General features: G+C 35.0%; 1 protein-coding gene across 1 annotated transcript in view; it reads right to left on the reverse strand.

Moving 5' to 3' along the window:
* The window catches only part of LOC145662511 (uncharacterized), a 507,258-nt gene that overhangs the window by 90,817 nt on the left and 390,337 nt on the right, over positions 1-26,104 (reverse strand). Inside the window, exon 4 of the mRNA XM_081728161.1 lies at positions 10,448-10,538. Coding sequence (XP_081584287.1) covers positions 10,448-10,538 — 91 coding nt within the window. The remainder of the gene's footprint in view (positions 1-10,447; positions 10,539-26,104) is intronic.

Here is a 26,104-nt window from a genome sequence, read left to right on the forward strand (position 1 = left end):
ACACAAGTAGATAATCTGTTGGTGCATGACCATATACAAGAGACTAAGAATCATTCTTTAAAACTTAAGTGGATTTTGTGGTAACCGTTGTTAGGTGGTGGGCAGATGTACAACGTAGATTAGCGTTTTATTTACTTCTTCTCTCCTGGCCATCTTAACGTTGTTTTCTTTCTTCTTATGCGTCGTGTCCTCTGATTGAGTCACCTGTCTTCTCGGCTGGTTTTAGTACATAAGGAAGCAAGGGTGTGGTATATCCTACCCTGGCTCGTAAAATACAAGGAATTATATGAATGTCCTAGCGTATATGAGTCTTGCTTTTTTTTTTTCACCTGGACGTTTGGTCGTGACCGGCTACAAGTGACTGCATGCACTTTAGCCTCTGAGCAAGCAAGCACATTCTTCTATTCTATTCAAATCAGCCTACACAAACACACTCACAAATATTATGCTATATTTATACATACACAGTTTCAGACACGCCCCTACATTGTGGGCGATTCATTCACGAGGGTCATCTCTTGCAGGTTTTGATTTTAAATAGTTTACAACATCATAGCTTATATAATATAGGGCCTATACTATACATGTACTTTAGCTGGTTCATTTCTGTTCTTTGGTTTCAGCACAATTTAGATGCAGTATTTTTTTTCTTAATGAACATATCTAAAGAACACACACACACACATATATATTATATATATATATATATATATATATATATATATATATATGGTGAGAAATCCTGGTAATTGCGGACTTTTTCCCACTTAATATTTTTGGAATCAAATTCAACTGCAAAAAATCCACAACTAGTTATTGAGCAGTGAATAAAAGTGATACTTTATCAGAAATTTGCAAAATAATTATGGTTCAAAAATAACACGTATTTCATTTATAATTAACGGGTGAGTACATGGTTAACAATAAACCTAATTTTGTATACCATATTAATAATTGTGGCTATTCAAATATGTGAACTAGGCCTATCTATGTCTAAGCATTCCAGTGAGTTTTTTTTTTTTTTTTTTTTTCAACTGACAAGACCAAGTCAGCGCGCATTTGATTGTAGGCCAAGGGAGGATTATAAAATATACAGCGTAATCATCTTTTAAACCAGGTTTTCTTATGGTGAAATTTAGTTTAATTAAAAAAAATAGAACTTTTCATGCCTTATTTTAGTTGTCTGCAAGCAAATATATATAGATACAGACAATTAAAATAAGACATGAAAAGTACTATTTTTAAATTAAAATAAATTTCACCATAAGAAAATCTAACTGGTGTTACTTACTACAAGGATTTTGCCGAAAACATATTGTGCATAATACCTATAGTTTCCCGTATATTTTAAAGTGCATAAAATACATCATATAGCATATGGATAATATGCGATAATTGGTTTTGTTACACTAATTTTGAATTGTTAAACTGTTTATGAACAAACAAATCACTATGCTAAGCTTGATATAATATCAATGGAACTCTTCACGTCGAGTTTGTACTAGACCTATTCAATCTTGAGTTTTTTATTCACAAAGATAACACATTTGCCCCATGAAAAAAAAAAAAAAAACTTTTAGAATTTAATTGACAAAACTAGTGCTGCGCATGAGACGAGACGAAACAACACAAGAAATAAGGTTTTCTTATAAATTTTGTAAAAAAAAAAAAAAAAAAAAATCAAAATTTTGTAAAACTCTCGTCTCGTACTAATTCTCGAAGAATTCTTTCTCGCTGCGTCTCGATTTTCGAAAACTGTATCTCGTCTCTTGTGGAATCTTTTCTGCTCCCATTTCGTAAATTTATATACAAAATCTGAAATTATCAGAATTTTTACGTTTCACGAGAGGTCTACGAAGGGTGTGCTATAACAACATTTATACCATACTAGCAGCGTTCACCCCGCTTCGCTGCGGTCACCCCGGAACGCAATAAACTTTGTTACTTAGATAATTTTTACTTTTTCGCTTTCAAGTGATATGATAAAAACCATAGAAGATTGCAGTAAATGTTAACATTATATCGCCTGTCATTTATGTTAACCCGCCCCGCTTCGCTGCGGTCACCCCCGAACGCAATAAACTTTGTTACTTAGATAATTTTTACTTTTTCGCTTTCAAGTGATATGATAAAAACCATTATAACGCCTGTCATGTATGTTAACCCGCCGAGTGACACGGTCATGCGGGTTGCATATAAATACGTTTATTTTTATACCTATGATGAACTAACAAAGGATTTGTACGTAATGGACACCTGAATGGTCAATTATCTCAAGACACTGGTAATTGAAAATTAAAGTGATATGATAAAAACCATCTAGGGTCCAAATCCTAATAACCCCCCAAAAATAAAAGAAATTGGTTCAGCCGTATTAGCGTGATGAGCGGACAAAGGATTTGTACGTTCTCTTTTATTTATACCATATTTATTATTGGAATATATTTTGCTACACTAATATGTGATGCTAGTATCGATCTATTTCGACTTTAGCTACCATCTGGAAAGAATTAATGCAACTATTTGATAGATTAGTACATCTACTCTATGGTTCTTTATTTACGACGTTGCCACATAGTGCAATTCCTGTCTCCAGACAAGGACCCAAAAGGTATAGGTATATATATAGCTTTATTATGACATATATGTATGTATGTATGTATACACAGACTCCCACTGGGAATCGAATCCGGGATTCCATACAATAAAAAGTGCGGGCAAATTACTAGATCAGCAGGGAGCTAATCAAAATTTATGAAGTACTATACGTCTGTCTAATTTCAATTTGATCAAAAGTACATTAAAAAAAAAAAATCAACTAGTTCAGTAACCAGGAGAAACAAACGTCCTGGATTCCCTGTCTTTTATGACCAAAGCCACTACTCTATTCTTAAGCATAATTAGATATGAAAAATTAACCAAATGCCTGATACACACACGGAGAGAGAGAATCCTATCACATGAACTTTACATCCAACTCAAAAAGAGTTTAAGACTTTTCTTTCTTTCTCCACCTATACATATAAATAAAATAGCTGTTGAATTGAAATGAAAGCTAAACAAATGTAAACATTTTGTGGACTATATGAAAACGAGGCACACACCCCTCGGAAACCAAATTCAATTGAATTCAACAAGCACAAAAGACGACAACAAAAATTTTAAAAAATACTTGTAATTAATTAATTAATGTTTCTTGTTAAAGTGAAGGGAAGCGGGGAAAAAAGACTGGACGAGGGCATGTTTTCAGTTCATAAAGATATTCATTAATTAAACACAAAACGAAATACAAGGGACTTGATCACAAATAAGTATATATATTGGATTGTACTATGTGGTTCTTTTGGTCTGTTTGAGAACGCTCCGAAGAGCGGTATTACATGTATGGTTACCTACAAAACAATAAAAACTAAAAAAAGAAAAAAAACTTTCAAGCGACAAATACGTGCTTCGATTACCTGCATATGTTGATGAATGCTTAAAGAGTGTATTATATATATATATATATGATGTCTCGCATTTAGAGGCTTTTGGGTCCTTCAGCACATCCAAATGCACTTACTTAAGCAGAATGACATCTTCCAGTGGACCACTCCCTGTACATAAGTATTTGAACGCCTAGAGGAAACTGTCCTTTGAAAAAAAAAAAATCTAAATCATTTTTCATCTGCATATAAGTCATGCGAGAGTATATAAACATATAAATGTGTTTCTCTCTCTCTCTCTCTCACTGTGTGTGTGTGTATCTGGAGAAAGATATAGAGAGGACTCAAATGTATAAGCGATGCACGTGTGTTCTTTGTCGTTAGAGCAAACTGACTGGACCGACATACCATAACATTAACTTTTCAATGGATCTCTTCAGGGAGGGTCTCTCGAATCAAACAATACAACGTTACACGCCACCTTATAGGCTGACCGGTCTTCTTCGTTAAGGGAATTGTGTGGCACAGGCAACTGGTCAATTTCAATACGTTATTCTTAGTTCCCTGCGCCATCTTTAGTTTTGAGCCCATTAATTTTATATATGAGGGAATTACTCTTATGTTTTCTTTGAAATGAATTCAAAGCCTAACGGCTTGATTGTACGAGGGATGTTCAACAACTATTGTCCTTTATATAGAAGGAGTTGAACAAAAACATTGTGCTTGTAATATATTGTTCTCTGAAGTTTTAAAAGTAGGTGTACAAAAGTACGGGGCAATTTTATTGGTACTGGTTGTGTACTCTGTGTTTTCCAAGTAGCAAGCGGCTCCGGATTGTGAATATGGAATAAGTGCCGTGATTAAATACTTCCAGATGAATGTCTTAACATCGACGGAGATATACGTTGATGTGCTAAGTGTGTTGGGTGACAGTACCGTCTCCTATCAAGTGATTAATGAAAGAAACTGGTCACATGAATTGTGGTAGGTAAAGCTGTGAACATACAGATGATTCTGGTCCTCCAACAACAGTATGTATGCAAGAAAACACTAACGTTGTGCTTTTATGCATGATATGGAAAGAAATGACAGAAGAATAACAGTGCGCAAAATAAGTGAGAGCACGGAGATATCTACTGGTTCAAAAGAAATAATTTTGCATGAGCACTTAGAGTTGAAAAAAATTGCCTGTTAGAAGGATCCAAAAATGTCATACTGTATCCTGAAAACTGTATTGCTAGATAAACCATTGATGAGACATGGGTACACCAACATTAAAATATATAGAGGCGGCATCAAGAATCTCCCCCTTCCCCAAGTTCAAAGCCTAATCATCCGTTGGTAAAGTTATATCCAATGTGTTTTTGGATGCCAAGGTGGTTCTCCTCATTAATTATCTTGAACACGGACTTAATATCATGGGACACTGTTACGCATAGTTAATTCTCAAATTACAGGCAGCCATCAAGGAAAAAAAGAGGAACATATTACGCAGACAAGTCCTCTTGCATCAGGATAATGTCCCTACCCACAAAATTCAGACACAATTGAGGCTGCACAGCTACTTGTACATCCTACCTACTCCCTAGACCTTGCTCCCGCAGACTTCCATCCCCCCCCCCAGTTAAAACAACACATTCGCGAAAGAAGTTTGAAAATAATGCACTTGTTATGTTTTGCTGACCAACTGCTTTTTTTTTCGTTATTGACAAGGTGTAACAGCGCTAGAAAATAGGGGAACGAAGTGTATTTCTGTAATGAGTGACTTTAGGGAAATATAAATGTCCTTCTATATCACGGACAATAAGTGTTGAACACCCGTCGCAGTACGGTTTCTTTTTCCAGTTTAGTTTTTTAAAAAGCTGTTTAAAAAACGTTACATATAACTGTCATCTGGCAAGAATCGATGTAATTATTTGATGGATTGGTAGATCTAATCTATGGTTCTTCATCTGCGACGTTGCCACATACTGCGATTCCCGTCTCCAGACGAGGACCCGAGAGGTGTGATATATATATATATATATATATATATATATATATATATATATATATATATATATATATATATATATATATATATATATATATATATATATATATATATATAATGTTTTGGTTTATTTTGACTTATACTAGAATAGTGTTCTGTGGTTCGTGAGAGCATTTTTAGGACACCTGATATATATAAACATGACACAGGTACTCAATATTGTTATTTATGAATAACAACAACATTATTTTTCTTTAAAATCCACTGCTTTCAACTATGTTCTTTGCCGTGACTTAAACAAACAGAATCAGACTTAGGAGGTCCATGACGACTTTATTTCACCAGTACTTGGTTCAGAAACTACTAAACTATTTGAATAAATAAACCATAGCGGCCATCTTGTAGACAAAATTAACGGTCTGGAACTTAACTCAGTAATGAATTGATGCATCTGAAGACAGGTTTAAACTGAGGTTCATACCAACAGTTTCAATGGATAAAAACCGAAACGAAGAATTAAAGAAAAAAAAAGTGTGGTCGACACAAGATAAATATTTTAGACAGACAATATAACTGTTTCTATTTAATTAAACTTGAAAAATTAGGTTTTAATTACAGTAAATCGTAAATTTATATAGCAAGAAAATCATCAAGTTTCACATACACACACACATACACAAGTCCCAAGCCACGAAGAACCCATCCAGCTTATAAAGCCATTATAGCCACCAAATGCCGACAAGTATATAAATTGTATTTCTTCCTTCCTTTCTTTAAGGTAAGAAATCAAGGGAAGCGACCCTAACCAGTAAGTGCAGCAATTGCTGTAAATCAAAACCTGGCTTTAGCAATAATAATAATACGAAGAAGAAAACATATTGTTTATAGTACTAGTTATGTTCTTATTAGGTCTTGGTCCAATGATTGCTCATCGGACTCACTCATATAGCATCATGAAATAAATATTATTCCCGAGCATATAAATTTTGTATTAGTTTACGTCCTATGCATGTGACTTTTCTTTTAGTCATTTTACAACTATTCGTTTTATTGTTAATGTTCCCTATTATTTTAATATTTAAAAGAAGAATGACACAGTGAGAAACACAGATACAGTTTACTCATTGTAGACATTACTTTCTAACATAATGGACAAGGCAACACAAATCCGGTTCTAGTGATAATATGAAGAAGGAAAGAAATAAGCGATACACTACATTTGCAGATTTATCAATAGATTATCAATTTAATGGAGACACTTGGAGCTGGAAACAAGTCAGATGTCTGGTTGACAACGACCAGGTGGCGGTCGTAGGATTGTTAAGGCAAAAACTCCGTAACACCTAAGAAGCAGCAAAACGGCCTGCAGTGTGCAATAAACTGAGCAGATGGTGAAAGTGTAAAAAACGTAATCTCTTTGATTTCCAAAGCGGTCAAGTTGGCGTTCGTCAACGAAAGTGATAAGTGTGTTGGGTATGTCGTAAGGGCCAATGTCTAAAGTGTACATACCCAGTACTGTTCTTTTCTAGAATTGAGCGACACCAATCAAAAATCAACAATTTCAAAATATTGAATCTTGGTCGTTATATCAAAAATCAAAAATGTACCGAAATGTCGATTATTAGAAAAAATACTGTCATTTCGTAAAATATCGAAATATTATGTATCAAAATATAGAAAAATATTCAAATATCGGATTTCAGAATATCGAAATAACGATATAACGGCCAGTTATTAGGATTAGGAATTAGATTTCTGGGCTGTCGGCATCTATGGCCATTTAACCTATCACGTATATGAGGGATGACGTTCCACTGGGAGCACACTATCCGATGAAAGGGAAGGAAGAAAGGATTGGGGAAAGGAAGGACGCGGCAATTATGTTAGGTAAAATCCCGGCATTTGCCTGGTGTGAATGAAAAACGCCCAGGAAAAATCTCACTCAAAGATAGCTGTTAAACTTTTTCGACCGAATGTCCCCATCGGGAATCGAACCCAGAACCGCTCGCACCAAAGGCGAGAGCGTTAGCGACTACGCTACGCGGGGCTGCATAACGGCCAGTGATATATCTGATACCGATATGCAGATTCATCGATATATCGACATATCGTAGGCCCTATACTTCTCTCACTAACTCTGGCTAACATTACTTCATTGGTTATTCAACTCCATCCATCCACTTTTCTACATTCTTCTTCACATCAAAATGTTAAATGCTTGAACGATATTCTAAAAGATACCCATTACTGGTAAGTTAAAATGAATATATATTGCAAAAGATACCGAAATGATACCTAGGTAGTTTTTCAAAAGACAAAGCTGGGACGGAAAGGTTAAACTTCGTTTAAAGTGATTCCCAGTATGTGTTGAGTGCTTTCTACAAGTTATGCAACACTCGTAAGCTCATATTTATAACTAGGTACATACTTGTATGCGTCACTTAGCTTCTTTGACATCTATAGAAATGCTTTGTCGGTGATTGTTCTTCTGTGTCACTTGCTACTCTCAAGGTATTCTTTTTTTCCTACATCTGGTTATCGGTGGTCCTGATATTTATACAATATTTGGTTCAAATCAGTCAAACCACTTAGAAGAAATTGATAGCAACCCGAAGAGTAGGAGAAAATGAGATCTCTTAGTTTTACATCCCATATGCCTGTTAGGTTGAAGAAGGCGGACGATAAAGGGAAATAAACAATTATGAAAGAACTGGGGAAATAGAGGAAGAAATGGCAATATAATTAAAAAGTAGTTAATGACAATAATAATCAATATTGATTACACGATACTTTAGTCAAAATGATCCCTGGTAATCCAACATAAGTAGATCATACGATTACCAAGCATAAATACGTATATCTTCTACTATATGTTCTACATCCACGTTTTAAGAGGCCTAATCACTGCTAAAATATAATACCGCTAATTTTACAGTAATTATGTCATATATTCAAATAGATAAAAGATCGAAATGTGGAACAAGAGCGCCCTAGACATTATTATTTTGCATGAGGTACCGTTATCACAAGTCACCTAGTAGTTTTCCGTTTGCAGCCATTTAGAAACGCGAAAATAAATGCCGATCTTATAAATAGCTGGAAATCGAAAGCAGATAAGCGAGTCGTGATAACAGTCATGTAAAATAATATTGTCTAGCGAGCTCTTGTTCCATTTTTCCATTATCTTTTATCTATTTAAAGATATCACATAATTACTGTAAAATTAGCAGCATTTTAATTTCGCCGTGATGGGGCCTCTTAAGGAATTTCCTTATCTCATCCATAATAAACAGATTATGAACTGAACATGAGCTGCAGCTTATTAGAATTCTCCAAACATTAATAAGATTTAGTATTAAGGGTAAAAATAAAAAGTAAATATCATATTTGGGACTTCTTTTTAGTATTACAGTATTTTACATGCATTCTCACTCAAAGTAAGCACGAAAAACAAGAACAAGCGGGACCGACTAAAGCGAAGACTTAAAAACGTGTTTTTTAAAAGAAAAGTATGCATTTCCAACAGCACGGGGGACGACGATAATTGGCTTGTGTTACATATAGAAAGTTCTTGTAACACAATCACTGTGTGTGTGTTTAATTATATTCATTTCTTTCTTGTTTTTGGTTTTGTATAAATAAAAAGACGAAGTCATAGTGATTTACAATCTGGAGAAGAGAAGAATCTCTCTTTAATTTAAAAAGAAGGAAAGAGAACATTTGGGTGGATGCGACCACAAAATGTCTTAAGGTCAGCGCATCGTGCAGCACCATAGTTCATGAACTTACATGACCCAAAGTTTTAGTAGGTCAGAATGATTATATATATATATATATATATATATATATATATATATATATATATATATATATATATATGTGTGTGTGTGTGTGTGTGTGTGTTGCACCTCACCCACAACAACATACATCAAAAGTTACACCCAGATGTTTTTTGAAAGTTACTTCTGTAGATAGAAGCCCACTTGAATACGGATATTTTATTTAAATATGCATCAATATTACTTTCTTACTGATTAACTTTTGGTTTGCTTTTAGTATACGAAATTCCGCTCTCCTGAAAAATTCATAGTCCCTCCCCAAGCTACGTATATCGCTATGGCGAACATTGTTTTCAGTGTAAACAGGATTATTACATAGTAAGTAATGACTGAAAATTGAATAAAATCTTTGATTTTTACGTCCCACGGTTACGGTAAAGGAGACGGTGTTGATGAGAAATGAGTGAAATGGTGGAATGAAGAAAGTGGGAGGAAACGGTAGAACCACGAGGAAACGCACGTACACAGTGTTTGTCCACCACAAAGTTCACTTGGCGCGAGCTGGGATCGACTCAGGGACCCCAAGTGTGGCTTGATGACGAAATTATCAAAATTCTAAAAGAAAGAACTAAAGAAAAGTTGTTATAGCTAGTGGCGTACGGAAAGGGGGGGGGTTCGGGATTTAACTTCCCATGCAGCAAAATATGGAAAAATAAACACTTGCAATATTAAGATTTAGAAGATATAAGTTTACCTAGATAAGTATATATCTAGAAGATTATATATACACATTAGGGATAGGCAAAACCTTTTTTTTTATAAAAAAAAAACTGAAACCGGTTTCTAGAAAAACCGAAATCCGAAAAACTGACATTTCGGTTTTCTCGAAAAAGGGTTCGTTTTTTCTTACCGAAACTGGTTTCGATTTTCTCCAAAAACAGTTTCGGTTTTCTTCAAAATCGGTTCGGTTTTCACTGAAGAAAACCGAAACCAAATCCGGTGAAAAACCGAACCGGTTATTGGAGAAAACCGATAACTGGTTTCGGCGAGAAACCGATAACCGGTTTCGGTTTTTGTGCCAACTACTAATATTATATATACTCAAAAATTATACTTTTCCTGATAGGATATGAAATTAAAACCCCGTCCTCTTTGATGGAAATTTGCGTACGTTACTATTCACAGCAAATAATGTAACATTTTTTTCATTTGGAAACAAAATGCAGAGAATTTAGGTGAAAGATACATACGTTTCTCTTATCCTTTGAAGGGCGATATATGTTTTCCCGGAACTTATACTTTCCATTGCTAGAGACGATGGATCACTGGGCGGTGACGCATCTGGAAAGAAAAGACACTGGTTATTACTATTTGGTGGAATATAATATTAGCGAATGCGCAAAGATAATGAATGTTATAAGCTTTTCTTTTAAATAACTATAGCATTTGGTATTCATGAAGTGCTACTTAACAAACTCATAAATGCATGCATTTTAAGGACTTTTCTTATGTGACAAAAGAAAATCTAAGCTGATGACCAGGGGTAAAAGTGACGGGAAACGCGGGGGGACGCCGTCCTCCCACTTCCAAAAAATCTATGGCGTCCCCCTACCTTTACATATCCACCTTTACCCAGCTGATGACAGTTTATGACGTCTCTTAACTGACAAGTATTTAAATATCTGCAATAGGGTCTATACGGAAGTTTTGAACATTATTAATTCATTTGGTAACAGCATTTTATAAGTGAATCCCTCTGAGTTAAGGCTTAAAAATACATGCAATGTTTTAGGAAAAAAAAATAAAACAATAACAAATAGGCGATGTGTAATGTGTCAGCTTCGTAACAAAGCCTTGCTATAACAATTATTTGAAGAATGAAAAGTGTTTTAAAGCATTGAACAGAGAAAATGGAGGCACAACAAAATTTATTTGGTTTGATTTGATTTGTTTAGTGTCCCTTTCAGCAGCGAGGCTATTTGAGACGTAGATCTACACCTTAACGCCTTCCAACCACATGAGCTCCCGTCGGGAACTGAATAGAAATTCAATAAATGAGCATTCAGTCTATTATCATCTTTTAACCCTTGAAGCCATTAATAATTCCAGGTTACATTAACCTGGTTAAATTAGAGGCTGTTTCTAGAAATTCGTTAAGCAATTGTTCAGTCCATTGTCTTCTTTCAACCCTCGAAGCAGGGAGCCCAACTACACAATATCCATTTAAATGCAACCCTAAGGGCAAGGCTCCAAGTATGCACTAGCTAAATGAAATGCATCTTTGAAATTTGGTATTACTCTGCCATCTATGTTACTTTCTTCATACTTTAAACAGAAGCTTTAAAACTTTTATTATCACGGTATTATTTAAATACCGCCAGTAGGATAGAGAAGTATGGATTGAAATGCCAGCTGGTATTTTTAAAAGATCAAGCTACTCCCAATAACATTATGACGCTGAATCTGTATTGAGGACAGGGGTGCCCATAGGCGGTTTGTAGTGCAAGGCTGCACCAATGAGATTATTTGAGACAACATACTGTAATTTCCCATTCAAAATGTACAAACTGGAGAATTGAACATTTGGAAGGTAGAATGGTACGTACTTTTGGAGGAAGAAGTGTTGATTTGAGGGAAAGTGTGGTAAATTTGATTGGTTTTGCTCAAGCCCTTGAGAGGATCGGCACCCCTTGCCGAAGAGTGTGTTCCCATTGAGAATCGAACTCAGCTACCGTTCACTAAACGCACAAGAAGTAACTGTTCCGCTACGCAATGCACATTTTAATCAACAACACAATGGAACATTCTCGTAATAACCAAAAACAAAATCTCAGATTTCTCTTAACACTGAACAGCCTTTTTTGTTTTTCAATGTAGAATCGATCTTTTGATATTCATTCGAAGACGAAAATATATTCCACTTAGCCACACCTTCTCACTTCAATTCTCACGCCTCTTTGTTTTCCAAACCTAATATATCTTCTACCTCAGAACAGGCAAACCCCATCTCTCTCTCTCAATGCAACCGGTGCTGCTGCTGAAAAATGCTTTACTTGAAAGGTGTTGTTGCATGCTCTATTACCATTGAACCATGACAGAGGCACGTGCTCGCTATGGAAGTAGCTGAATTTACAATCACAGATGACGTCACTCAATGAAAACTTAAACATGATATGCAGTCTCTGTCTCCCTCTCTCTCATACACACACACACATACTTACACTTACTTTTTAATCTGCATCATTCCGTTTCCGCCAGCAATAGTACAGCAACTTGTATAATTATTTTTTTCATATGCACTTTATGATTTAAATGATTTCGATAAGCAACGCACGTTACCAATTAATTTCATTAGGATATTCCTATGGAGAACAAACGCAGGTTAGGAACGACACTAAAATTTAAATCCAAAACATTACAGAGTTGTGCACATGTTAGTAGACTACCAGTTTATCATCGAAATGTGTTATTTACTGTATGTATATATGCTCACAATGCTCAAGCAGTGTTTCTAGCCCGTGAAAATATGCAGTATTTTTTCTTTATCAGTTGAACTTCTTAATGTTATAACATTGTTTAAGAGGCTAGGTTTATCAAAACTCCTTTATATACATTTTTATCATGTGTGTATGTGTGTGTATGTCTGTCTGGGAGACAAAAAGTCTACTTGGTGGATCACCATCTTTATTGGCCAGAATGTAAAGAGTCAAGGTTTTAAGTTGTTGGCAGGGATCAAAGTCACTCCATGCCCCCTTCCCCGTAACTACAGAGCTCTCCAATGATTTTCAGGCATTATGTAAACAGAAATGCAATCTTTTAGGCAACATACTCTCAGTATATTTCAAAATTTAGATACTGGTATGTCGAGTCAAAATCGTATAAAAGAAACCGCCTCTGCTTTTTTTTTTTTTTTTCACTTGGAACACTGCAATGTTAGCCCTTCACACATATGAGAGATGACGTCCCTCGGCTATCACACTGTACGCGGAATTGGAGAGGAAGAAAGGTGTGGGGAAGGAAGAAAGTGACCTGGGACTATTATGTTAGGTACCAACTCAGCATTTGCCTGGTGTGAATAAGGAAAACCACTCAGGATGGCTGGCCTAAAAAAAGCTGTTACACCTTTTCGAGCAAGTTTCCGCACCGGGAATTGAACCCGGGACCAAAGGCGAGAGCATTAGCTACTATGCTACACGGGGCTACAAATAAACTCCTTGTTGGTATACCTTATAAAGGGCTATGTTTATAGGAATGTATTGCATTAAATACGAAATAACATCGAAAATTCTGATTATATTATTTTTCTTTTTAGGTAATTCTTTTCTTGACTTTCCGAATGTGCTACTGAAAATATTAATACTACCACACAACGCTATTCACTTTTCTTTCTTTTTTTTTCTTTTTTTTTAAGTAATATAAGATAGATGTGTGCAATCCTAAATTTGCTTACAAGACGGCTTCGTACAAATTCAACTTAATGAGATCTTTGATACAATAGCTATACATATGATCATATCTAAAGTCCTTAAATATACTTTGATGCAGTGATGTAGAGAAGCCTCTCCACCGAAACTAGACGAATTATATTAAGATTTCAGTTTGATCTATAACAACGCTCTAGGCGATCACTGGAATACCGCTTCTCGTGGAATCAGCGAAGTCAAGCAGTGCTGGGTTTGATCTGAAGAAAGATAGGTGACCTTTCGCACTTACCAGATGATATTAGTATTGCTGCACCCACCCATTGTCGTAAGGCATTTGGGAAGCTACTTGGAAAAGAGAAGTAGCGAACTCTGGTCTAAAAAGCCAGCATTAACAGTGAGGAGAGTTGATGAGCCGACCATACATCATCCTAACGTCAAGAGTGACACAAGCCAACTAATAGTCTTTGACTCCTAAGGGCTGTTGTATTATGAATTTAATTTAGTTTATCTAGAAATAATGGTCCATAAATTTGCTATAATCTATGAAATTTGATTACACAAACTTTCTGGCTATGCCGTACAAGATTACATTATATCTATCTATCTATCTATGTATATATAATATCAGTCGCCGATCCAAGGGGAGGGCTATAGGGCCTATAGCCCCCCCTTGACGCTCAGGTATACACTGGATAAAATGGGCTTCAATTCTACTTTCTTTACACTTGATAAAGCGGCGATATATATATATATATATATAGTAAAAGATTGCAGTTCTCATTTTCTCCATTAGCCTACAGGGTACAACCCAAAATAAATAAATATATAAGGGCACTTAAAGTGAAAATGATAGAACTGCATGATGGCTACTGCTTTTAAGCACGTCAAAATTAAAAACAAATAAAAATGATCCACCGAAATCGCCTTTTTATCTCTCCCATCAAAGAAAACATACAATAGACACGCACAAAGTTCAGACTTGGTTACTCGTTGGGAGCCTCTTTTGCCATAACCAATTGACTTCTGGGTTTTTTATTGCGACGCGCGTAGGTAGATTGATAGCCAGGGCAGGAAATCACCCACCGCCCGCCTTTCCCATAAGACTTGATGGCTCAATTTGGCGCTACCAGATAATGACTGCGAAAGGCTACCGACGTGATACCATTCGCCAGGAAGTGTAATAATGCATCTTCTTTTTATCCCCTTTTCTTTCTTACGCTTTCAATTCGTTGCTCGGTTAATCGTCCGAGCACATTCTTTGCCGATCTTCCATACTGGTTTGCACATTTATGAGCTGTGAAATGGATGCAGAGCTATCCGCAAGTACAATGAGATAGAAGATGGAAAATCTTGTTTCAAAATGGTCAGTTAAGTTCTTTCCTTTTTAATAAAGAAATATGCACTATCCTTTGATTAGTGGCGGCTTTTGAAGGAAATAACATGGGTAAATAATTGAATTTTATCGTAACAACCTAAAGGAAGAAAGACTCATATAGCTATATACAAGAATTAAAACTTCAGCTAAGCTTTCTTTTCTTAGATTACTGCTACTGGAATTAAGAGGCAGTTCGCACCACTCTAGACAGCCAGAAATAACGGTAATGACAGTCGATCATCACCTAACTAAAAGCTGTCATAGTCTTCACTAGCTGTAACAGCAGTCACTTTAGTGTTATTTTAATAGGTACACACATGATGAGTTTTCGTTCCAAGTGTCAAATCTAGGGTGAGTGGACAGTTTCAGTAAAGTGAGGACTGGAGACTGTGACCTCAACCTCTGTCACTTTTGTTCTTTGTAATAAGGTAGAATAAGGTAGAGGTTCACTGAGCTTGAGGTCCATGATGTTTAAGCAGAATTTAAAGGAAAGCCAGGTGTTCATAAGATTTGAAGATGTTTTGAAACACAAATACTAATCTTACGCTAAATAAATGGCTATCATCAACATTAGCCTAGTGATGTTCGTTCTTTTATGGTAGCTTTTTTTTTCACTTTAAAAAAAATGACGTCACTCTTGTTGTGGGACACCATTTATCCGAATATATAAGACAAACCTTTATCCCACCTGTTCACTAGTACAGGGTGTGGCCAAACGGGAAGATGACACAACCGAGGTCACAGATAGGGTCATACCAGAGACAGGAGGTCAAGCCATTGAGAAAATACAAAAAGCGCAAGGGAAATAAACACAAAAAAAAGAATCGAAAGGTTTTTGATGGGAGGATGCTGTTCGCTTCTCTCATTGGCCAGCCACCCTGAAAGGGTCACCCAACCCGGATCTCGTGTTGTGAGTAAAAATCGTTCTTGCATCGCTGGTACGTACGTATGCGATAGGGTACAACCCTTCATTAGTATGCACAACGGACAGTACACAGAAACCTGTCACCAATCAACTTTTTTTTTCCACATGGCTTTTTGTTTTGGTAAGCAAAAGGGAAGAAGACTTATTTTTTTTTTATCGGGGTTGCGGGGATTCCAGGCACTCAAATTTATCAAGTCAAGGGAAAAAAGACTAATCTTTTTATTTATCACCGTCAGCTGTTCGGTTTGCTTTTTTTTAGTAGCATCTATAATATTAGGTAGTTGTATATGTACGTTTATAAACCACACACTATGTATATCGTTATAAATATGTGAGCTATCACAGAGAATTTAAAATAATAAAATTATATATATATAAATTTAAAATAATAATATTAGCAATATTACCAGCAGCGTCATTTTAGATTCATCTTAGAGCTCCTTCGTGGCTAAGTAGTTGGCGTACGCGCCTTTGGTGTGGGAGACTCTGGTTCAACTCCCGGCGGGAGCTCATGAGGTTCGGATTTCGCGTTAATCAGTAGGTCAACGTCTCATATAGCCTCGCTACTGAAAAGGACGCTAAACTCAAACTGAACTCAGATTTTACTTTTCTATCATTAGCGAGGCTGTATGATACATTGGCATGCACTTTAATGTAAGATCAAAATCACACGTGCTAGCTACCGCAGGGAATTGAACCGAGAGTTTTTTTTTTTTTTTTTTTTCACGTGAAAACTGAATTACCCACAAGAAGACCCTCATGAAGATTGCCAAAGGAAACAATATACACATAATATCTCATCTGTTTTTATGTTTATTATACCGTTTTTAGAGACTTTGAACAGCCTACCCCTATGCTGACGTGTCCAACTCATGAGTTCAGTATCGGGATCGAGCTCAATAATTGCAGGAGACTAGACGAGATAAACTGAAGCCTCGTCTCGTCTCGTCTCATGGCAACACTACTTGGTATGGCAGCTCTTTTTGTGGGCTTGAGTCGCTCTAGTGCTGCCACAAGATGAGACACGAGACGAGACGAGACAAACACATCTTTTCGAGATGAGACATGCTTTGCACGAGAAGAGACGAGATAACCTGAAGTCTCGTCTTGTGGCAACACTAAAGCCCTACAAGTGTAAGCCTATAGCGAGTGCAAGCCTGAGATAGTGCGAGTCTAATTGAGAATAGTGAGCCTAAGCCAAAGTAAAACCCGATTGCAAAACTGCTATCTTTGCTCCTATATCAGGCATCTAAAACTTACGTTTCAGGACTTAGATTTCCGATAGTGATCCTAAGTCCCGCTTTCAAAATGGCTATCTTTTCCCTTATGTCAGGCACATAAAACTTATTTCTTAAAACCTAAATTTCCGATAGCGAATCTCAACCCGAGTGAGCCAAGATTGCAAAAATGGTCATCTTTGTCCCATGTCAGAGACCCAAAACTTACTCTTTACAACCTTGTATTTCAGCAATAGAATTCATCATCAATATTATCTAAAAACTTTATGTTATATATATAGCCTTTTGCTAGCTGGGGGCTCTGCCTCCAGACCCCCGCGTTTCTCGACCCTCCCATTTCTTAAACCCACAATTCTGCCGAATTTCAAGTTTCTTTTCCTATTATAACTATCTATAAGTTAAGATTTTGTATCCCAAGAAAATGCTCATTTAAATAACATGGGAATTTCTTCATCCCCCTTTTAGACCCCCTAAAAATTAAAAATATTAATTTTTGGCAATTTTCCTATGAGTTAGTCTCAAAAAGCTACAAGATGCCAAATTTAATCATTGTAGCCCTGCAAGAAGTGCCCGATAAAAGGTACACCATATAAACAACATAGGAAAGGTTTTTCAGTTCCCCATAAAACCACTCTAAATTTTGATTTTTTTAAATTTTTGATGATTTAAATAGGTAACGCTAATGAAAACGTACAATCATACCGAATTTTAAGTTCTTATTCCAATTCCAGGTAAAAAAAAAAAAAAAAGCCATTTAAATAACATGGGGAATTTCTTCATTCCACCTTTAGACCCCCTCAAAATTAAAAATATTCTCTTTTGGCAATTTTCCTGTAGGTTAGTCCCGGAAAGCTACAATCATGCCAAATTTTTACTTTCCACATCAATTGGAAGTACCTATTATTTTATGTCAGTTTATGTAGTTTTAAATATAGTCAGGATATTACGCACAAATAAAACTGCACTATTTTTCTTTTAGAAATATATATGCAAAGGAGCACGAACTTTCCATAAAAGGTGAAGAATAAAGGGTCAAAAGGTCAAGATAGAGGGGCACGGATACACAGCTTAAAAGAGTGATATTAAAAAAAAAAAAAAAAAAAAAAAGATGGGTGCGGTGAGAGAGGTCATACAAGTAACCCCCACTTCCCTTAAACACATATTCTCTCCCCCTTCCCTCTTACAAGTATTCAAATTCTCTTCTATTATTATTATATATGTATTCCTCCTACAATCACATTCTCCCCACTACCAGCACCAAAAAAAGAATCTCCTTCCTTATTTTTCTTATACTATATCCTCCTCCTAGCATGTTTCGTGATAATCTCATTACCAACACCGCACGTTCTTTAAGCCTGGTTTCTTCCTCTGTTCTCACCATTTTTTCCCATCGTTTATCGTTCCCCGCTCCTCTTCTTCGTTCCTTCTATCTTCCACCTATTTAAATCCATACCTTCTCGTTTTTCTTTGAAAGAGAGAGAAAAAAAAGTTATTTCCTTCTGCAATCATCTTTTAACATCACCTGTATATATGTAGTTTGGTGCTGATTTGAGTTTCTTCATAACGGAAAAAAAAACTAAGGATTGTAAATAAAGAGTTAATTTACGACCCCTGCAGAAAGAAAATGTCGAAGAAAGGAGGAGCGGTGTAGCACAAGACAGAAGAGAGAAGAACTTATTGAAGATTAAGCTAAGCACGTTTTCTTCCCGTCCTCACTCTCTCAGCTTTTCATGATGTGTTTCTGGCTGTTTTATCATCAACCAACCAGTCGCCCGTCCGTGAACCACCAACAAAAGAACAAATAGAATATAAACTCATGAGTGTTTGCTTGAAAATTTGGTTGGTTTCCTTATTATATAATAAAATAGACAAGACGAGAAAATTGAGTGTATGCATAGTTAAGAGATTCCATCACGGCGAAAATAAAATACTGCTAATTTTACAGTAATTATGTGGTATCTTCAAATAGATAAAAAAATAATCGAAGACTGGAACAACAGCTCGCTAGACAATACTATTTTACATGAGATGCCGTTATCACGACTCACTTATGTGCATTCGATTTCCAGCCTTTTAGAAAATCGGCATTTCTATTTTCGAGTTTCTAAATGGCTGCAAATGGAAAGCTACTCGTGATAGCGGTACCTTATGTAAAATGATAATATCTAGGGCGCTCTTGTTCCACATTTCGATTATCTTTTATCTATTTGAAGATATGATAATTACTGAAAAATTAGCGGTATTTTAATTTCACCGTGATGAGGCCTCTTCAGTATCTTCATTTTATTTTTACTGTACTTAGAAAGATTTGTCGTTTCTACCTTTACAACCACGATGGAAATCCAAAATTTACCACGACATACAGTAAGAAAAGAAAAAAGAAAAGAAAAAAGAAGAAAACAATGAAATACAGTATGCATTTCAAGAATAAAATTTGGAATTTTTATCAACATCCACCACTATGTGCTTCGCCTCCGGTGCCCCCTAAGGCAGTGCGTTACCAAATTAACATCCGATAATAAAAATAAAATTTTGGGAATACCCGTAAGCGTCAGATTAATCACAAATGTCACAAATTAACATTCATCTGCTCCTTGCATGTGACAGTGACTGATATGGGGCTACAGCCCCTTTCTAAAATCACATTAAAAATTCACCATAAATATCCTTAACACGGACATGCCGGAAGAAGCTTTCTTTTAAATCAATTAATGTGAAATTTTATTTTATTGTAGTAAAAAATATATGTGCTTTTAATATCGGATGTTAATTTGGTAACGCACTGCCTTAGGGGGCACAGGGGGCGAGGTGGAGGATTTTGGATTTTGGTAACACTCCACCTTCTACCTTTCTACGACCCTTGCCCCCCAAAGGGGGAGCCTTCCCCAAAATACTGTTTAAGACGACTGCATTAGCATTGCGGATGAGTGTTACTGCATTTTGTAACAAATAGTTCTCATTTGCCTCAAAATCTTTAGCAATAGTTATTGGAGTAAACTGCTTCCAAAAATTTAACATTGATTCTCCCATAATGAAAATGAACTTTTGTGTTTACGCCCCCTAAAGAGGGGGTAAAAAGTTGCTTTCTATAATTTACTTTTGAAATTTGAAAAATTCGAATATTTTTGAATAAGAATGCCAAATTTCACATTAATAGTGTGAAAACTTCATCTTTTTTCCAGTGTTCTAGAATGTTCTCACATGAATTGTGGTTGATTAGTGGTTACCATTTCTCTTCCTTGTAGTGACGAAAAAAGAACTTATAATTTGCAATTTTTAAAAAAAATCATTCTGGGGTCCAGGAAAGGGACTTGGTTAAGTTGATCTGAGAGAAGGGTATGGTAGCTAATTTCTTGCGGAAATGATCTAGATTTGATTCTAAACCATTTAAATTTAACCAGGGACGTACACAGGAATTTAATCAGGGGGTTCAAATTCAATATGAGAATAAATTATATTAAAATGTTTAAAATTACTCCTAAAATTAGACTAAATTTTCAGAAAAATTCGAGTTTCGATGGTACGAAGCACCAGGACCCAACCTGCATATGTCTCTGAATTTGGAAGACATCGTTTCCTGCTCCCTTGAGGCAGAAAATTTTAGTATGAAAATATGTTTAAGTGGGGGAGATAATCAATTGAATTAGTCCAAACTTGTTTAGCGCGTACCTTTAGTGTACGAGGTTTCAGTTAAGATTCCGGTACGTGTATATATTCACCACAAAAAAAATGTAATGTGATCATCTAACTTGAACTTTCCTCCAGAAAAGAAAATTTTAAAAATGCTTAGTACAAGGTAAATTAAGATTGCCAATTTTACCGTATTATAGGGATCTCCCGTGTTTGGCAGTGTTTTTAAACTTTATTCCACCTCCCGAATTGATTAAAACAGGGAATTCGTACCTTCCGTACTATGTCTTTTAATGGCAGCAAAATATTCTTTAAATGTGTGAATTTTGCTTACACTTGCAGATTTGCAGATTTATCGAAGGAAATCTCCCAAAGTTCAAGTTTCTGTCAAAGATATAAATAAGCACAGTTTTAAATACATTTCTACTCTGCGATAGTTTTATAACTTTTTTTTTTTTTGTGCAGTACAATGTTTTAAATCTTAAGCATTTTTTTTCATTCATGCATAACAACTGTAAGGTCGCAACCAAGAGTGATTTTGTCAGTTCCTCTCACTTTTTACAAACAAAAATAAAATAAAATAAAAAAAAGCTGGCAGCCCTAGGTAGTTTTACAGCCGAAATAATATTGCGTGAAATTTTAGAAGTTATCAATCTTACTTTAAATTTAGTTAAATCAAATTGATAAAATGCCCGCCCCCTCCCCTTTACTGAAGGAAGCTTCAATTTGTCATATTAGTTTCCTTCTTTCTTTTTCGAGTAGACTAAGTTAAAATACAATCCTTATCAGTTTTAGAACCTGATTGGAGCAATGTTTCTTCATCATTTAGTTAAGCCGATTAAAAATACGTACAGTAGATCTACGTAGGAGCTTCAGAAACTATGTAAAAAAAAAATAAAAATAAAAAATAAAAAAAAATAAAGGCACAAAAGTTAAACGAAACATTTTAAGTAGTAAGTTCAAATATATTACACATATATTATAGTGAAACATAATAAGGTTAAAGAAGAAAATTTAACTTATCAAGATTTAGGCAAAGCCTACAGTAGTTCTTGAAAAGAGAGAGAGAAAGAAAAAGTACAATGGATGCTAATAAAGAAAAATAAAACGTAAAAACCAGTATATAATATGTTGGGCTCCTTAGTTTTAAGATAAGATTAATCATTCAATGTGTCTAAATTCTTAGATTGTAGTGGTCACGCAAAGCACGCATGGCCAGAGAGAAAGAAAAGAATCGTTTATCAAAAAACTCTTCACATTTTTCCCAACAAAATGGATGTGGAACTACGGCCATTTTCTTACAAGAGTTTAAATATATATATAATTTGAAAAGAAAATGTGCTAACGGTTGAACAGTAGGAAAATACTCTTCGTCCGCATTATTATTTAACGTACCTAGTCCATATAATTAATTTCCAAGAAATTTGAGGTTATAGAATTTTATATATTTAAAAAAAAACTCATGATACATTCTCAAAAGATACAGCACGATCTTGGATATTCATGTTATTACGTATTAAATTGAGATATGTGTACGTGAGGCATACTTAAACCATAATGCTGCAGTGCGTGACATAGGTAATGTCTAGTTCTCGAATCTGTTAACACAAATTTAGCCAGTGATTTAGTAGCATATTGTTTTAAAATGGCCATACGTCTTGGTTTGGCGGAAACAATTTTTACTGCTTTTAAATTCTGTTCAGTTGATGTGTGAGAGTTTTAACGGTACGAAATTTCTTCTATAAAGAGGGGGGATATTTGTGCCATTGGCATTTCTACCTTCTATTGAGTGTTACTCTTTGACAGTGAAACATCTTACACCAATTCAACATGGTAGGGATATAAAAGAGCTCTCTGATACACACAATATGAATATTTTATCTGTTTACATGAATTTTATAAATTCCTCTCAAACAGAGTGCAAAAAGATGGATAAAATCAAATTTTCGAACAAGAAAAAAAATGAAATAACATCTTTAAGTTTTACGTCACATGGTTATGCCGGATGATGATGCAGTAGTTGCTTGACTGAAAGTCTAAAATTTACATTAAAAATCCCAAAAGGTTTAAGGGATTCCACAATTTTACATTGAAGTTCCACATAAAAAGATAGAGTTATAAGTAATGTTATAATTCAAATAACAAATAACTCATTTAGTGAAAAAGAATCTGACAATACTACTTATTGAGATATAGTAGTTGCTCTTAAATGTACGAGTCATTATGATACAATCAATAAAGAAATTATGCTTAGTGTGGACTCTTACGTATTGGATACAAATTAAAAAGTCAAAATTTTGAAAGTTTAACTACTGGAACTTCTTATACCTCCCAGAACTAATTTTATTTAAAAATTAAGAAATATCCCTGTGAGGTTTTGGGGGCCGAAAACTACAATTAACATATTTAGTAAAACCTTTATTATCATGCTTAATTGAGAAAGTAACTGCAGTGACAAGCTAGTGGTGACTGTATATTGCTATTCCCTTTGGACTTGGTCTTGCAACATGCTGAAGTATTTTAGATATCATATTAAACAGACAAAAACGTAAATAACTGCATTGGACATAGTACGTACTGAACGTAACATTATGATCTTCGCTTGGCTTCATTAACTAGAAAAAAAAATGTAAACCTTCGTCGCGATGTGCCAACCAACATCGAGGATCAAACAAAAGACCTCCCGACAGAGAAGGTTAAAATTGTGTGCTAATCCACTCGTATAGTTTTAAAATGTACGGTACTAAGTGATGTTACTCTGTTCAGAGCTTACTGAAAAACAACACTTAACACTTACCTTACTTGAGCAAGGTTAAATCTAACACTGAAATTTACGACATACACCGACTAGTAGATCACAAACAACAACAACACTAAAACAAAACTACAACCACTGATCATGAAAAGACAACCGTGAATAAAAGGCGGACAAACGAGTTAGATGGCGGTAGAAATTTATTTTTATTGTCCTCAGCTGGAGGTAAGATTATTTTACTTTGCGGATTGCTTCTGCGATGAAGTCCCATTTGACACATAATACTATATAGACTTCACTTGTTTTGTTTGAGAGAGAAAAAAAAAAGAAAGAAAACCCCAAACAAACACATTCGTTCTGTTGCTACATTGTATAACTAAGTATTCAAGTCTTGCAAACTGAAAAAACTTGTCTTGCACTAAACATATCATGTATATAAAGAAGGGAAAAATTTGTACCGATACTTCATTCAGGACCAGTATTATCTATTCACATGACTAAATGCAACAACAGTTTTCAAGTGCATATGCAAAATGCATACTGTATGTGTGTCTTCAAAATTAATAGACCAGTTATTCCAGTGCATAAACGTAAAGCAAAAGGTGTTGCAATTTTGGATGTGTAAAAATTACGGTACACGCTGCTGAACTAGACGAAATAAAATTTAAGGATACCAAAACTGGATGCTTTCGGTCAACTCCTTTCTGTCAACAATTTTTAAACAAAAAGCCAAAAGGTTATTTGCATACTCAATATACACAGAAAATTGTGAAATATACATAAATAGAAATAAAACTTACTAAATAACCTTGCAATTCGTCTTCCGTAATATTCAGTGTGTAAAGAATAGGCAAAGACACATAGGGTCTAATTCTGTACACCAGACCGGGGAGCAATACTTTACCGATTAGGAAGAAGAATATTATGCTTTAAAAAACGTATTTGAAAGGAATTCTACTTTAATTTCTTTATAATACAAGAATATTTCATATTTTCGCCCATCAAACTTCTGACTAATTAGAACGAGAAAATTTGTTTCAGACAGAGGATGAAATTCCACAACAAACTAGCATACGTACGAGTAATAAGTGAAGAAATAATATATATTAAAAAAATACCAATTTAACTCAAAACTCTATGGCTTAAAATCTATAACCTATGGCTTGGTCCGGTAACCTAGCTATCTTGATGTTTAAATCTGTGTTCTGTCCGAACACAGGTTCTAGCCCACTTACTCTAACAGCTAGGTAGGGCTATCACAGAGCAAGGGTAAAATGGGCAGTTTCTTTTCTTGTGAAGAAAAAGGTATGTGCAAAATAGGAAATTAAGAATGCAAATAGTGGAATCGGTTGAGAATTAGATTTTGTACTTATAAAAGAACTTTCTACATATGGGATCAGTGCACAGATAGGAACTTGCGCTTGTCAATTAATAATAATAATAATAATAATAATAATAATAATAATAATAATAATAATAATAATAATAATAATAATAATAATAATAATAATAATTCTGAAAGAAAAAGGCACTCTGACAGAGGTTAAGATATCTTAAAGTCTTAAATAATGTGGTGATGAAAGGAGTCGTTCTATGTAGAATTATCTTGCAAGATGATCTGTGCACCAGCCAAATACACAGTAATTTAAATCTCAGCGTGCTTATAGTAGTTTCTGCCCTTCAGAACCTCAATGTCATATATGGACGTGAACCAAAACCCAATCAATTGATTACTTAAAGAAGCTGAAAGTACATCACCGTAGAAACAAAAATCTATCAATGAATCCTATCTTCGTTAAACTAATATTATCTAGGTTATTTTACGTACCATCCTTTCATCTTCTTGGCCTTCCTAAAGTTATTCTCCCTCAAAAGTTTTTCAATTAACAGTTTAGCTATATAATATTTAAATGATTATTTAAAATTATTAACAAGTGACGGTCAATTATTAAGACATGTAAGCTTTAATTTATCATACGAGCTTCTAATTTCGTTAATTCTATGGTAATATACCGCATAAAAATCTCTGGACAGCCGTTCAAATTTGAATTCGGTAATGTACGGTCAAGATATCCGCTATTCTGGGTTTCTAGACCAAAATTCACTATCTTCTAATCAAGTGGGTAACCAAGTACTTGAATACCAAAAGCTGAGCTCTCACTAGGAGTAAAACTCGAGTCCACGCGCACGAAACATCAAACTACACGGAAACACAATTTACTGTAACAATAACTGTTTCTCTCCTGTTTTATTTATTTATTTATTTTATTGATCAAATTGTTGTGAATAAAATAAATGAAGACACACAAAAGAATTAGTGAATCAATTGCTGTTACCTTGCACCATCTTACTCGAATAATCTATATACATTTCAAATATACTGTGTAATTTAACAAAAAGCTTAGTAAAGGCAGAAAATCAAAGAATTACAAAAAAAGGCAAGCAAAAAGAGAGAGAAAGAATATATTAAACTAATCATATTCTTCTGTTTAGTAAAAATGATACCCCTACTGACAAGAATCACAACGTATCACTCCGTACAAGCCGAAAGTTCTATTAC

This window comes from Thermobia domestica, chromosome 10 (genome assembly GCF_964235325.1).
Source record: "Thermobia domestica chromosome 10, izTheDome1.hap1.1, whole genome shotgun sequence".
Taxonomy (NCBI): Eukaryota; Metazoa; Arthropoda; class Insecta; order Zygentoma; family Lepismatidae; genus Thermobia; species Thermobia domestica.